The following is a 14,755-nucleotide window of genomic DNA, read 5'->3' as shown; positions in this document are numbered from 1 at the left end:
GACGGGTTTTGCATGCCTTTATTTCCCCTCTGCCAGGAAACCTTTTGCCACAAAACTCTTGATTTCGGCCACTGAGTTGTTTCGCCGGTCAGGAGAGTTGTGCGGAGGTACGCTCGTTTAATTCCGCTGTTTTGTCATTGGACTTGGTTTTGTTTTTTAAGGCTAAGCACAAAGGGTTGGTTTTGTAGGGACGAATGGGCACCAAACAGGGAAGCCCCGGAGGAGGAAGGCTCAGAGCCCAGGATTGGTGGGGGACACTGAAGAGAGATCAGAGAAGAAGGTGGGGGGGGGGAGAATGGTTGGATGCTGAAGAAGCAACAGGCTTTAGTGAGCAAGGAGAGCCTGTGACAGGGAGCAGCTTAGACTCAGAGGCTGAAGCAGAGGCAGGGAGGGCAAGAGGCTGCAGGAGAATCCCAGGAGTATGACTCTCCTGCTGTGACAAGCTCCCCTTCCCGCTTATCTCCAAGGTCACACAGGGCAATGCACAGAGCTGAACAGAGATTGCAGGTGGGCCACTACAGTTTGAGGCTGCTTGGACAATGTCCGGCAGAGGAGGAGACTGGCTGGATGACGAGAGGTGGCAGGAGGCACCAGCTGGCGAACCCCCTAGGGAAGCCTCAGAGGAGGAAGGTTCGGGGCACCAGGAATGGTGGTGGGACACTGAGGACAGGTCAGAAAATGAAGGAATGGTTGGCTGCTAAAAAAAAAAAAAAAGCAGGCATGAGCGAGAGGGCAGAAAGCAGTTCAGACTCAGCACATGAAGCTTCTCAGGAGCTTGCTAGTTCGACTCTCCCCCCGCCCCCCAGAACATGCATGTGGCTGAACAATGAACAAGAGTTCGCTCCTGCCTTAGTGTACGCCAACATGGGCAACCTCCGGAAGAGGAGGGGGTCTTAGGGGGAAGTGGGAAACAGGAACTGCCAGTCCTAGCAACTGTGCTATGAAAGCTGGCCCTTACTTGAGGCTTCTCTGTGTTGTTTGCTGTTTTCTTGAATAAAGAATTACCGGTAAACTTCCTGCTCCTCTCTGCGTTTTGAGTGCTGAGCTGCATCTGACAGTTTGTGAGGATTGGTGAGAAGTAAAGCTGCTGTTGGGCCTTTAACAACCTTCGGACTTCGGTCATCCTGAGCTTTAAATCTGCCTTTGGGCACTCTTTCTCCCTCTCATCTATGTCGATTCTTGACCACTTGCTAGCAATTGATCTTACAATGACTGCCTACCACCACCAGCAGCAGCAGCTAAAAGTTACGTGCGGACAGCAGCTTAGGCATGTGGAGCACATCTCGGAACGAGACCCATCTATAGGAGACAGAAGACCAGGAGGGGAAAATAATCCACTGGTTTTATTGGCATGAGGTGCTACACCACCTCCTAGGCACTGGGCTAGAGGGCACCTTATGTGCTACATGAGACACAGACCAAGTTAGGGACACACAAGAGGGTGTCGCGGCTGCACCCAGCCTTCCTGGAGTCATCTCAGCTGTGCAGCGTAAAAGACATCAGCGCAAGGATAGCAATGGCAACTCAAAAGCAGAAACACTGGAGTGCCTGCTCCGCTTAGTGCCGGCACTTTCCACCGCTCCTCCCCAGAGCCTGCTGAGGAAACCTTGCTGTCCTTCGGGGTTAAGGGCCAGGCCCACGCAGCCCAATGAGCATGGCAAGAATGTCTTGGGCTGCTTCACTGCTGTGTTCGTCTCCCAGGCTCAACTTTGCGTGTCATCGCTCGCCCCTTTTACCGGCAGCCTTAACAGCGGTGCTGCAAAACGTGAGCTGTTAATAGAGCACTACCGATATCCGGTTATACATGGCGAGATTACGGAGTAGCATAAGCAAAGAGGGAGGAAAGGGGAGGGGAGGGGAGGCCTGTGCCCCAGAGAGCTTACAATCTAAAGTTCAACAGCGGGACGGACAATGAAAGGGGAAGGGTGCTGAATGGAGCATTCTGGCTGGCAATCGCTCCGCCGCTTCAACCTGAGCACGGCGCAGACCATATCCTCGCCATGTTCCTTTGGAGTCGGAAGGCTGTGCGCAATGAAGAAGCCACGGCTGGGGAAGCAGGAGACCTTCTGCGCCCGCTGTGGCACTGAGAGAGTGAGCTCCGCTTAGCAGATCTTGCTTTGGCTGGCTGGGGGCGCTGCTAAGGTGTTTCGCCTGTGCCCTGCTGACAGTGCAGGGCTGCCCCGGTCTCTGAGCTACTGCTCTATGCTTTGCAAAGATGAAATGAGCTACTTGGAGAACAGCAAAGGGAAAGGTCGCTGCTGCAGGGCGCCGCGTCAGCGACGGAGCACATGCTCTCCTCCCTGCTCCCTTGTACGCATGTCCTGTCACCGTCGTCGTCAGGCACTTTTAAGTCCTCTTGGCTTGTATTGGCAGGAAATCTCTCCACCGGCAAGCATCGCTCAGACGCCTTCCTGAAGGCACAGGGCCTCCACGGCGCTGCTGGGACCCTGGGCCACCCCTCCGATCACAAAGAGCAGGTTGGCAGCCTCCAAGCTGGAACAGGAGCAGCGGCCAGTGGGCATGGCTGGCAAGGGCTCCCATTTCTTCCTCGCCAAGTTAAATCCTTCCACAGATCCAAGAGCACTTGACTGGTTCCCTGAAAGGGGGGTGGGGAGAGAGAGAGGCGGATCCATGAGCCAAGCGGTAGTTGGTGCCAGCAATTGCAAAAAATAATAATAATAGTAATAAAAATGTGGCATATCTACCGATTTCACTAGTACAAGAGTACACTATGGCTGAGCCAGGCTCCAAGGCAAACATCTCCCATGAACAACAATGGCACATCCTGCTGCAGCAGGAACGAAAGGTTTCGTTTACAGGCCGAGGGGATGCTTATGAAAGGCAGGGATTTAGAGCTCAAACTGAAGCCAGAAACAGTGCAAGCGGATCCTGGCATGCTTTCTCACAGCAGGCCTCTTCGCCAGCACCCCAGGACTGCCAGCTACACTGAGAGGATCTGAATGAAAGCCAGAGACCCAATGCTGAAAGCATTCAGATGGCACATTTTCAGGTAATCCCTGCCTCTAACTCTCATTCCAAAGACGAACCTGGTTGGAGTTTTGCAGTTAGACTTTTTACGCCTTCTTTTTTATTGTATTTTGTTAGGACATCTAGGGTAGTTTTTAAGAAAGGCAAGAAAGTTAATAGAAAGAGAAAGTTCCTGCAGAAAACAGAGGTTGCTAAAGGCACGCACTCCCCATGCTCGGTCTCAGTGACATGTAGCAAAGCATTTAGCCCAGAGATGGGGAATCTGTGGCCCTCCCAATGGTGTCCAACTCTCATTGGCCCCAGCCAGCATGGCCCATTGTCAAGGGATTTGTAGTCCAACAACATCTGGAAGGCAATATTTCCCATCCTTGAAACAGACCCTAAGGCATTGTCCAGCATCTGTCTCCATTGAGAAAATGGCATGCAAAACTTACCTGTATCTGAGAAGATGAGTAAATCAGTGGCTGCCCTAATAGTTTGTGCAAGGAGCAAAAATGCAGTGGAAAGACCTACAAAATTCAGTGCAGAAGGAAGGGAAGGCTCAAGCCCCTGTATTTTCTCCTGCTGTAATGCCTGTCCCACTCATTCATTTACAGGTGGGTAGCCGTGTTGGTCTGCCATAGTCGAAACAAAATAGAAAATTCTTTCCAGTAGCACCTTAGAGACCAACTGAGTTTGTTCTTGGTATGAGCTTTCGTGTGCATGCACACGAAAGCTCATACCAACAACAAACTCAGTTGGTCTCTAAGGTGCTACTGGAAAGAATTTTCTATTTTGTTTCGACTATTTCATGTTTGGTAGCAACATGCCCCCCCCCAACACTTCCTTCCAACCGAGTTTGGTTCTAGAGATGTGCTCCTGGCACAGATTGCAAAAATGGAAAACTTCCACCTTCTCCCTCACTTTGATTCTATCTACCAAAAGGCAGTTATCCTGTGTTTAGGGACAACTAAAGTCTTGTTCATGTAATGGGCTAGTTCACACGTCACAGCAAGCCAAACTCATCTGCTCACATTGTTCCCATTTTGCCCTGCCTGGCCTGGAACAAAGAGCAACCAACCACAAACCTTGGCTTAGTGTGACACGTGAAGCAGCGCTCACGTGGTGTGCTCTATCACTTGTGTGCCGTTTGTTCCCGGTGAGCTGTGGCTTATGGCTGGCCATGGTATGTGAAATGGGTTGGGCCAACTGCTGCCAAAATGGTAGCTTGCAGGGGAGGGAATACCTGAAAATCTTGTGGACACCCGTGTAGTTGTATGAGAATTGTATTAGTCTTGATGTTCAGAAACAGAGTTAATACCCTGGTTGCCAGATGCAGGGGAAGCCATCTCTACAGCTCCCCTGGTTGGTGGAAGCAGTAAACCTTTAATGCCAGTTGTTGGGAATGCCAAGTATTGCACTCAAGTCCTGCTTTTGAGTGACTGACTCCAAAATGCATATGACTGGTCACTGTGAGAACAGGAAGTTGTATTAGATAGGACACTGGCCTGCTCCATCAGGCTGTTCTTATCTTTTCATATGGCATATGCCACAAGAGTGCATAGAATCAGGATGTAAAGGTAAAGGTAAAGGCACCCCTGACCATTAGGTCCAGTCGCGGACGACTCTGGGGTTGCGGCATTCATCTCACTTTATTGGCCGAGGGAGCCAGCATACAGCTTCCAGGTCATGTGGCCAGCATGACTAAGCTGCTTCTGGCGAACCAGAGCAACGCATGGAACCGCCGTTTACCTTCCCGCTGGAGCGGTACCTATTTATCTACTTGCACATTGATGTGCTTTTGAACTGCTAGGTTGGCAGGAGCAGGGACCGAGAAATGGGAGCTGACCCTGTCACGGGGATTCGAACCGCTGACCTTCTGATCGACAAGCCCTAGGCTCTGTGGTTTAACCCACAGCCCTAATTCAGAACAGGAACGCAGAGAGAGAGAGAGAACCAAACAACGAGGCAGAAAGGAGCAACTTCACAAACCAGATCCATATCTCTTGGCAGGTAAAGGAAGATGACACACTTGAAAGAGATGGTGCAGGTCTACTTGTTTTAAGGAGTTGCATTCCATCCAACAAGCCCTCAAGCCCAGGGGCTTGATCTTACATGCAATCCAATATATCCCCAGCTTGGGACAAGTTCTTGTGCATCTCCATCTTCCGCACACTTCAAGAGCACAGAAGTGGCCCACCTGCCACACTTACCGAGACCGCCTGCTGCTACCACGCGGCCACCCAAGCAGCCGGCCACGAAGTCAGCCCTCTTGTCCCTCATGCGGATGGCACGGCTCAGTCGATTCCAGGACCCTGGATGGGAGATGACGGAGAGGAAGAACTCAGCTCACTGCGGAGGGAGAGGAACTAGACGGGGAGTAAAGGGAGGACAACTCAGTTGGCCAAGAACCTACGAATGCAAAGATGGATCTCGGCTAAAGGGCTCTAATTTGGGTATTTACATCTCTTGACATGGACAAGATAGGTTAATGGAGAGATGACTCACAATCCTTATCCACCCATCTTAAGTCAGGGGCAATAATTGGTTAATCTCGGGGAGTTCAGTTCCCTGTCTTCACTCTGTGGTGAAATGTGATGCTGGTTAGCCAGAGCTCATTAGCCTTTGGGCCCCAGATGTTATTGACCTGCAGTTCCCATCATCTTCAGCCATCTTAGCCTTCATGCATCTACAAGCAAAGGGAAGTCTATTGCTAAGATGTTTTCAGCCAGGGGTGATGGGAGCTGCAGTCCAACAACATGGAGTGGATGCCTTATATGGCATTGCAGCATGGGAAGAGAAAGTCTGACTAGGGCTGAAGCGCAAGGAGTTGCTGAGTTGGTTAGGGCTGTTTTGCCGTCACTTTCGGGCAATGTAAGAGTTGCTGTTAATCCACTGCAGTCTCTGCCTTAAACCCACTTTCCTTTGAACAGGCACAACGTGACTCCAGCTCACCCTCCTCCAAGTCAAACATCTCCACAGTGTTGACAAAGTGAGGCCGGGAATAGAAGTTGTGGGGTCCCGGCTGCTGCAGCCCTCCCAGGCTGAAAAAGCAGCCGTCCAACGTGGCACAGCTGGCAAAGGCACGCCGGCTGGGCACACTCGGGTAGCGGGTCCAGCTCCTCACTTCCAGATCCAGGGCTTCAAAGGCCGTCACGGGCAGCTTGCCTTGCCTTCCTCCTGTGGGAAAAGGAAACGCCAAAATACTAGCCCAGCCACCCGTATTGGTTCCAAAGGCAGTGGCTGAGGATTCTGGTGCAGAGAAAAAGGCCTGGGGACTAACAGTATAACAAGCCACACCATGTCTACTCGGGTGTAAGTTCTGTCGGATTCAAGAGGGGTTACTTTTCAGGTAAGCGGGGTTACTCAGCCTCCCCGCCTAACAGCTGATGTGCGAGGCAGCGCAGCCTCCACCGCTTTCCTGCGTGTCCTCCAAACCCCTGCTGGCCTCAGAGCTTCAATTCTAGTTGTTGGATATTTTTGGATACAGTATTTTTGGTACGGATTGAAGAGAGAACAGCAGGGAGTGCATTTAGAGGGTGCTCCCCACTTTACGCAATTCTGTTTGTGCGTGCGGGGGCCTGGAACATTACCTTGTAAGTGGGAGAGTCACCTGTACAACAACTTGAGCCTACATTGGCGGGGTTCACAGCCTCAATACCCCAAAAGGCTATTGCTTCTGCCATAGCCACAGCCGTGGATTTGAGTAGAGATCCAGCAGGGCTCTCTCTCTCTGCTGCTTTTCATCTAAGCCACATCCCTCCCACTCTCAACTCTGGCTTTTGTCCTTCTCAGGATCTGCGAGCCGATTATAATGGTTTTAGTTAACCCACCTAGCCGATTAGTCAACTAAACACTACTCCCTTACTTCTTACCCATCACGTAGATCTTGCTCCCGTGCAAGAAAGCGGAGGCCCCATAGCACGGGGTGGGCATAGAAGCCAAGGGCTGCCAACGATCCTTTGCCGGGTCATACATTCGCACCAGAGCTTGTGGTGAGGTGTCTGCACCCATCCCGCCTAGAGCGTAGACGACACCATCTGGAAATGAAGAGGGAACAGGCAGGTGACAAAAAAAAGCAGTGAGCAGTGAGTGTACGTCAGGCAGCAGACAACATAACAAGGTTATAAAAATAGTCGCTGCCGTGTGTAATCACTGTCTAGCTTCCGACACCAACCAACCCGGAACACGAGAGTGAGAAGTGTAGAATAAATTACAGGGCACTGAAACAGGGCCCTCCAGGTATTGGCCATGATTGCTGGGGCTGATGGGCAGTGTCTCCACACCTGCACCAAAATAAGGACTCTGTGAAATTCAAAATGTGACTAGCAGAGGCTGAAATCTTAAAGCAAAGGTGTCGCACAAGGTCCCGGGGCCCAGTCAGGTCTTTTGAGCGCTGGGTAAGAGCTGCGGCATTGTAGCACAAAGGTCAGGGACGTGGGTGCCTTTAATAGACAGCAGGACGAATTCACTAAGGCTGCCGCTCAATGCCACAGCAATGCGCTATATATATGTTTTGCCATAATATATTTTAATTACAACCATGTTATGAATATTCAAGAACAGAGAATGCATCAGAACAAGCTGGAACTACTTCTACTTTTTCGAACGTTAGCATCTTAAGGGAGTTTTGAAGTAAAAAAATTGTTGCAACATACAGCTACCTGCTCACACTTGCATGCATGAAAGGGCTAACCTGAGCCCTAAGCTCAAGTGGCAAGTCTCTCAGCAGCCTGCAGCTCTTTTCTCTCTCTTCATGCTTTCTGGAACAAGTGAAGCATCCATGCGGCCATGTCTCCCTGCAAGTGAACTGAATCTCTCTAAAAGGAGATTTTATAGCCTGCATCTTTTCTAATCCAAAGACTGCATGACTCTTTTAGTAAGGAAACCAAGTCCTTTTCTTTTAAGCTGTTTGGAACCTTATTTCATCTTTATTTTACTGCCAACAAATGGGTGTAACTTCTGGAAACTCTGCGAGTAAAATCTTCACTTATTTGCAAAGCTAAGTGTTTGTGATTTATTCTAGCCTAAGCAGTTTTGCCGGGTCACTGGGTGACCTCGGGCCAGTCACTGCACTTCAGCCTAACCTACTTCACAGGGTTGTTGTGGGGATTAAAGAAGATTGGGGGGGGCATGTATGCCACTTTGAGCTCCCTGGAGGAAAAAGTGGAATAGAAATGCAATAAATAAATAATCCTAGATGCACCTTGCTCTGCCATGACAAGCCTGAGCTTGCCTTGCCCCCTAAGTTCTAAATTTGGGTGGTGGGGAGGGAAAAGCACAGGATAAAACTTCTGAGAACTCCTTAGCTTTGTGGTGCTTTTGTTAAGGTAATTCATATGAAAGAACCTTAAATAGTAACAGTAGTAGCAGTGACGACAACAACAACAACAACAACAACAACAACAATTTATTACTTATACCCCACCCATCTGGCTGGGTTTCAGTGGGAAAACCATCAATTTCAGTGGCCTACTGTACTACCTTCATGCATCTACAAGCAAAGGCAAGTCTATTGCTAAGATGTTTTCAGCCTGGAGTTTGCAAAACCTATACGCTTGTGCCTCTGTGCTGAAGACAGATAGATAAAGGCTTTGTTTTTTTCTATTGCTCCTACCTTAGATCTCCCATTACCAAGTAAAACACCTGCCTATATCACCAAGCCTACAGACCCCTCTTTAATCCCAACTGGCTGCATGGTACCCAGTTCTAATCGTTTGGAAGCTTTAAATTCAGGCAGTTACCAACCGGTCCATGGGCACATCTGCAAACTGGAGAAAATGTATCTGCACAAACACCACAACACACACACACCCCACATTGCAACCACACAAGCACAACTGAAGGCTTCTTTCAAGCCTAATTTCAGCAGGGGCAAGGGGGGTGGGGTGGGATCCTGTGGTTGCCAGGGGAGGCCTCTAAGTGGCATCCCTTGCTTGGCTGATGTAATTATGCCATTTGTATACTGTGCTATTTTATGTTGCGCCTTGCTCTGGGATTTGTGCAAAAAGAGGGTTATAAATATATGCATACATACATATAAATCATGTGTGAGTTGGCAACCTATGCCACAGGTCAAGAGTGGGGAACCTACACCCCTTCCCCAAAATCTCATTAGTCTAATTATTATTATTATTATTATTAATTATTATTATTATTAATACCCCTCCCCACTCCCCCCCTATATTTAAGGATCTGGTGACTTCTGTTTCAGTGTATCTGAAGAGGTGTGCATGCACACGAAAGCTCATACCAGGAACAAACTCAGTTGGTCTCTAAGGTGCTACTAGAAAGAATTTTCGATTTTATTATTATTATTATTATTATTATTATTATTATTATTATCCCGGTATTTATACCCAACAGAATATTAAAAACATGACAAAACATCAAACATTAAAAACTTCCCTAAACAGGTCTGCCTTTAGATGTCTTCTAAAAGTCAGGTAGCCGTTTATTTCCTTGACATCTGATGGGAGGGTGTTTCACAGGGTGGGTGTCACCACCGAGAAGACCCTCTGCCTGGTTCCCTGTAACTTTACTTCTCACACAGTGAGGGCGACGCCAGAAGCCCCTCGGTGCTGGACCTCAGTGTCTGGGTTGAACGATCGGGGTGGAGACGCTCGCGGCAGTGGTTGGGGACGAGGGAGCTGTAGTTTAGCAATATCTGGAGGGCCACATCTTTGGGAGTAGCCAGGGGGGGGCAGCTCCCCCCACCCCGATCAAGTAGAGCAATAGAAATACTTAACTAACTGACTAATCATGTCAGTTCTGCCACCCCCCAACAAAAGTCCTGCCACCCCCCAATAAAAATCCTGGCTCCGCCCATGGCCACATCCCTGCTATAGGTTCATCGTTCTCCCCCTCTAAGGCGACCAGATGCAATGGAGGAAAAAGCAGAAGCAGAAATTCTGACACACAGAACTTTTCTCTCACCTCTGCACAATAAGCTGCAGCTCTCCCATCTCAAACAGAGCTGTCAAAGATAATGAAGTTCTGTCTCCGGCATCTGCCCTCTTCTTTTTCTCTTGCAAAACCAAACCACATATCCCGTCCCCCCGTCCCCCCCCCCAAAAAAAAGGTGGGGAGAAAGGGAGAGCGCTGTTGCATTCATGTTCTGCTTGCGGGTTTCTAATAGGCACCTGGTCGGTCACTGTGAGATGGGCCTGATCCAGCAGGACTCATGTTACTATACAGTTACAGGTAGGTAGCCGTGTTGGTCTGCCATAGTCAAAACAAAATAAAATACAAAAATTCCTTCCAGTAGCACCTTAGAGACCAACTAAGTTTGTTCTTGGTATGAGCTTTCGTGTGTGTGTGTATGCACACTTCAACCAGCACCTTTTAATGGGCTCCCCTCACTGCACATTAACGCCTTTGACCTTTCAGCTAAGTTAATTTTTTTTTAAAGGAAAAAAGTATTTTATAGCCCTCCAAAGGATTTGGTGAACTCCACAGCCCAGGTAAATCTGTAAACGAAAGTAGCGACTTCTCCTCGTCACTTATTACAAATCCCTGCTTCAAAATGATCCTAGAGTTTGTGGCAAACCTACCAATTGACCCCGAGGTTTTGAGCGGATTTAGTTCCAGCAATAAAGCTGTGGAAACTTGACCCTCATCTAAGCTGGTGTAGTGAATCACATTCTGGAGTGTAACTGGACTGGGAACGAAAGGGAAGCTGGAAGCAGCCATTAGGATTTGTCAGTAAAAGCTGACCATCAGGAGGGGAAGATAGATGTGAGCCGAGGTAAGGAAAAAGGCCTACAAGATGAGAAGTTTCTGGGTAAAAATAATTAAAATAAGGGGTGTGGGAATAAGTTGAAACCGCTGCACTCACTATCAAGCATAGCTCGGTATTTATTTTTCCTCCAGCTCCCTGAGCGCTCAAGTTGATTCTAATCAGTCTCCCACAGAATTCACTTTATAAGGCTTCCACTGCCCATTCGGAAGTTGGGGAAGTATTCATGGGAAAATCATGACACTAGTTTCCCAAGTGACCCCCCCCCCGGGGGTAAGGAGACTGGGGGGAAAGAGGCTCCCTAACCCTCTGGCTGCATTTCCCCACACTGAGCAAGAAGAGTCCCTTATCTCATACTGCAATCTGCATGCCATCTTCCCACCTCCCACCAAGACAGGTCCTCCCCCCCCCAGCACCTGCCCTTCCCCCAAATGATGCCCCCACCCGCTTCCCAACCTGATCAGCAACGAACATCGCAGGGATACCAAGCAATCACACTGAATTATACTCGCCGCGTTGTATCCCTGGAGACGCCATGGCAACCCAGCCATGCTGCCAAGTTCTGCTACACCGTTCTGCAGACAGCAGACTCAAGAGACACGCCCCTCTCCAAATCTGAGATGGGGGGGGGGGTAACTGCAGCAGAACCTGTTATGTAGGGACCGTCATATTTCTTGCAGATATGCACTGTCTCTCTCTCTCTCTCTCTTCCTGCGTTCCTCCCCAAACCCCCAGTGCGCAGGGCTGGCGAGATCCAAGTGCGGCTGGGAGTGGTGGTGTCCAAAAGGTTACAGTCTTCTTGTCTCAGATCCCAGTAGAGGCCTTGGAATAGTACGTTTCCAGGCACAATCCAAAGTGTAGTTGCTGACCTTTAAAGCCCTAAAGTTACCAGATTATTTTTCAATGAATCCAGGGACACTTTTCAACTTCCTACTGAATAGATGGATTTTGTTAAGGTACTGATTTGTAAATCCGGGGACTGTCCCCAGGAAACAGGGACGTCTGGTAACCTTACCCTAAAACGGCCTCGGTCCAATATATCTGAAGGAGAGTCTCCACCCCCACCGTTCAGCCTGGAGACTGAGTCCAGCTCCGAGGGCCTTCTTCTGGTTCCTTCACTGCGAGAAGTGAGGTTACAGGGAACCAGGCAGAGGGCCTTCTCGGTAGTGGCACCCGCCCTGTGGAACGGCCTCCCATCAGATGTCAAGGAAATAAACAACTATCAGACTTTTATTAGAAGACATCTGAAGGCAGCCCTGTTTAGGGAAGTTTTTAATATTTAATGCTTTATTGTTTTTCATACTTGATTGGGAGCCGCCCAGAGTGGCTGGGGAAACCCAGCCAGATGGGCGGGGTATAAATAATAAATCATTATTATTATTTGATGGGATGAGGAAACTTTAGGCCCGGGGTCTGGGTGCAATCCTCTAGGCCCTCTCCACAAACCTCATCTGCCCCCTAGGCTTCAGCACCTCTCATTAGCCCTTCCCTGCACCTTCCTCAAATGTCTTTGCCTGCCTGGAATATGTCATCAAACGGCAAGGATGCCGCTTGCTTGCTTGCTTGGATGGAGAGTTTATGTGTGACAATCCTCTGCCTTTTCCATGGCTGGAACGTAGCTTACTGCGCAAAGGTAAAATTTGTGGAACTCCTTCAACACAGCAATGCTGCCTGGGCCTTTGACCCTTGATATGTGTGTTTCTAGGATCTATCTTGTTCCTTGGACTGTGATTCACTTTAAGTGATTCAATATTATTGTTATCACCACAGTAATTTACTAACAACTTGCTGTTATTAGTAAATTTTTTGCCCACCCTTACGCCAAGCAGGTCCCAGGGCGAGTTACAATAATTTAAAATTCAGGATTAAAAACAGTTAAAACAGATGGCAGTCACGGAGTACTGAGTTTTAAAATGTTGTAACCTGTTCTGTGACCTGCTGGGTCAAGGAAAATGGAACCCAAATATGAAAAGAAGATTAAAAGGCATGTTCGGAGCAATTAAATTCTAGACAATTAAGGATATATCGTTCAGGCCATTAGAGTTTTTGATTTGTTAACTCTGTGAAGTTGAGATCTATAGGCATGTACTGTCTAGCTGTAATGTAAAAATTATTAAATGGACTGAATAAAATCAATGTGCCAACCCATGCTGGGAAGCCACAGATCAATGGAAGAGCACCTGCTTTGCATATATAAATGTCCCAAGTTTAATTGTCGGCATCTGCACTTAAAATGTTGGTTGGGTTGTTGAATAGTTTGTCTGAGCACCTTAGGGCTGATATCACCAGTTGTATTCATGTTGTTTTTTTAAATGGGTTTATGACTATTTCACCTTCGCATCAAAAGCTGTGGCTTTCTCATTTCTGCCGTGAAGAGTAGTGGTGACTTCTCCAGCTGCTAGGTGCTGTGTGCACATCAACAGCAGGGATGTGGCAAAGTGTGCAATGGCTGTTTTGCAACAGCAAACTACTGCACATAGTTGAATAAGCTTGCTTGGAGCTGTGCGCTAAAAATCAGTGCACTTTGGGTTGTGTTTTTCAAGAAGCCAGTATATTGATTTTGAAAAAGACTTCGATAATATTACCTCTTTAAATTTTACATTGCATTTTTTTTTTTTTTTTGTTAAATAAATCTTTATTGAGAATTGTAACATTCATACATTAAAAACAATACACAAGAAAACAAACATCACACACACACATAACCATAATACATCAAAAAGAAATTTAAACAAAACAAGTCGTACATATTCATTCATTCAATCATATTGTCTATTAATAAAATATCAATATTCACTACTTAAATAAATAAATCATAACTAATCCAAGTTAATCATAAATCATAATACCTAGTTGTAAACTTGACTAAGGCTTCCGCCTGCCCTCCTCCCGGATTGCTTAATTTACTTGTTACTGCGTTTTCAATCATTTAATCAAAGTTCATGTGAATTTATTGACTTTTTGTCTTTCCTTCCCTTTTTTACCAATACAGAATGTTAGAAATGGATCCAAGTTTTTATATTCGGGCACTGGTTTTTCATATATATTCCAAATTTCTCCCATCTTTGATTAAATTTTTGATTACTACCACCTCTTATCACTTCTGTTAATCTTGCCAAATTTTACATTGCATTTTAATGTAGCCCTCAATTTTCTATTCAACCCCAGAAATGGCAGGAGAGAGCTGGAGAGTCCTCATGGCTCGCAAGGAAACCTTCCCTGGAGTTTGAAGAGGATGTCAGTGAGGGCGGACGAGGCCCGTTGAAACCAGAGGTGCAGCGGGGCTTTGTTTACACTGCCCAGCCTCCTCGCCTAGCAGCTGATGCGTGCAGTAGCGCAGCAGCAGCTGACACTTTCCCACACATTCTCGATCCTCCAGCCGTAGATGGGTGGCTCCCAAGTCCAGGAATTGGGAAGGTGGCCTGTTCTGAAAGAAGAAATGCATAGTCTGGGCGTAGGGTTAGAGCCAGCCCATAGTGAAATTTATAGCCAGGAGTGCCTTTTGTCAGCTACTGCTGTTCCTAGACATGAATAGACAGGCTATAGCAGGCACAGGCAAACTTGGCCCTACAGATGTTTTGGGACTACAACTCCCACCATCCCTAGCTAACAGGATCAGTGGTCAGAGGTGATGGGAGTTGTAGTCCAAAAACATCCGGAGGGCCGAGTTTGCCTATGCCTGGGCTGTAGTCATGTGCTCTATGTGGAGCCACCATTGAAGATGGTCTGGAAGCGGCAGATAGTGGGAAATGCTGTGGCTAAGTTGTTACATGGGGCAGTGTACTAGGAACACGGAACGCCAGTTATGAAAGAGTTGAAATGGCTGCCCATATTTTACCGAGCCAAATCTGAGGTGCTTGTGGTAACACGTAATGCCCTATATAAACCTGGGACATAGATACTCGAAGGTGCGTCTGCACCATATTGACTTGCCCTTTCATTGAGATCGTTGGTCGTACTGTATGTTGAGCATAGCGATTTGATTTGCTGAAATTGGGAATGCTTAAATGCATCACTGTGTGTTTAATTCTGGAATGTTCCCCAGTAACT

The 14,755-nt window shown here is 47.8% G+C and overlaps 1 protein-coding gene across 2 annotated transcripts in view; it reads right to left on the bottom strand.

Annotated features, from left to right (window-relative positions):
• Positions 1-1,325: 1,325 nt before the first annotated feature.
• KLHDC8B (kelch domain containing 8B) overlaps positions 1,326-14,755 on the bottom strand; it is a 37,185-nt gene continuing 23,755 nt past the window's right edge. For both annotated transcript variants that reach the window (XM_033141396.1, XM_033141395.1), the window contains exons 4-7: positions 6,843-7,007; positions 5,923-6,147; positions 5,181-5,282; positions 1,326-2,596 (exon numbers count right to left, since the gene is read on the bottom strand). In XM_033141396.1, the coding sequence (XP_032997287.1) occupies positions 2,400-2,596; positions 5,181-5,282; positions 5,923-6,147; positions 6,843-7,007 (689 nt within the window). In that variant the 3' untranslated portion in view covers positions 1,326-2,399. The remainder of the gene's footprint in view (positions 2,597-5,180; positions 5,283-5,922; positions 6,148-6,842; positions 7,008-14,755) is intronic.

Source organism: Lacerta agilis, chromosome 2 (genome assembly GCF_009819535.1).
Source record: "Lacerta agilis isolate rLacAgi1 chromosome 2, rLacAgi1.pri, whole genome shotgun sequence".
NCBI lineage: Eukaryota > Metazoa > Chordata > Lepidosauria > Squamata > Lacertidae > Lacerta > Lacerta agilis.
The sequence above is the reverse complement of the archived record's forward strand: the minus strand, read 5'-3'. Positions and strand labels throughout refer to the sequence as shown.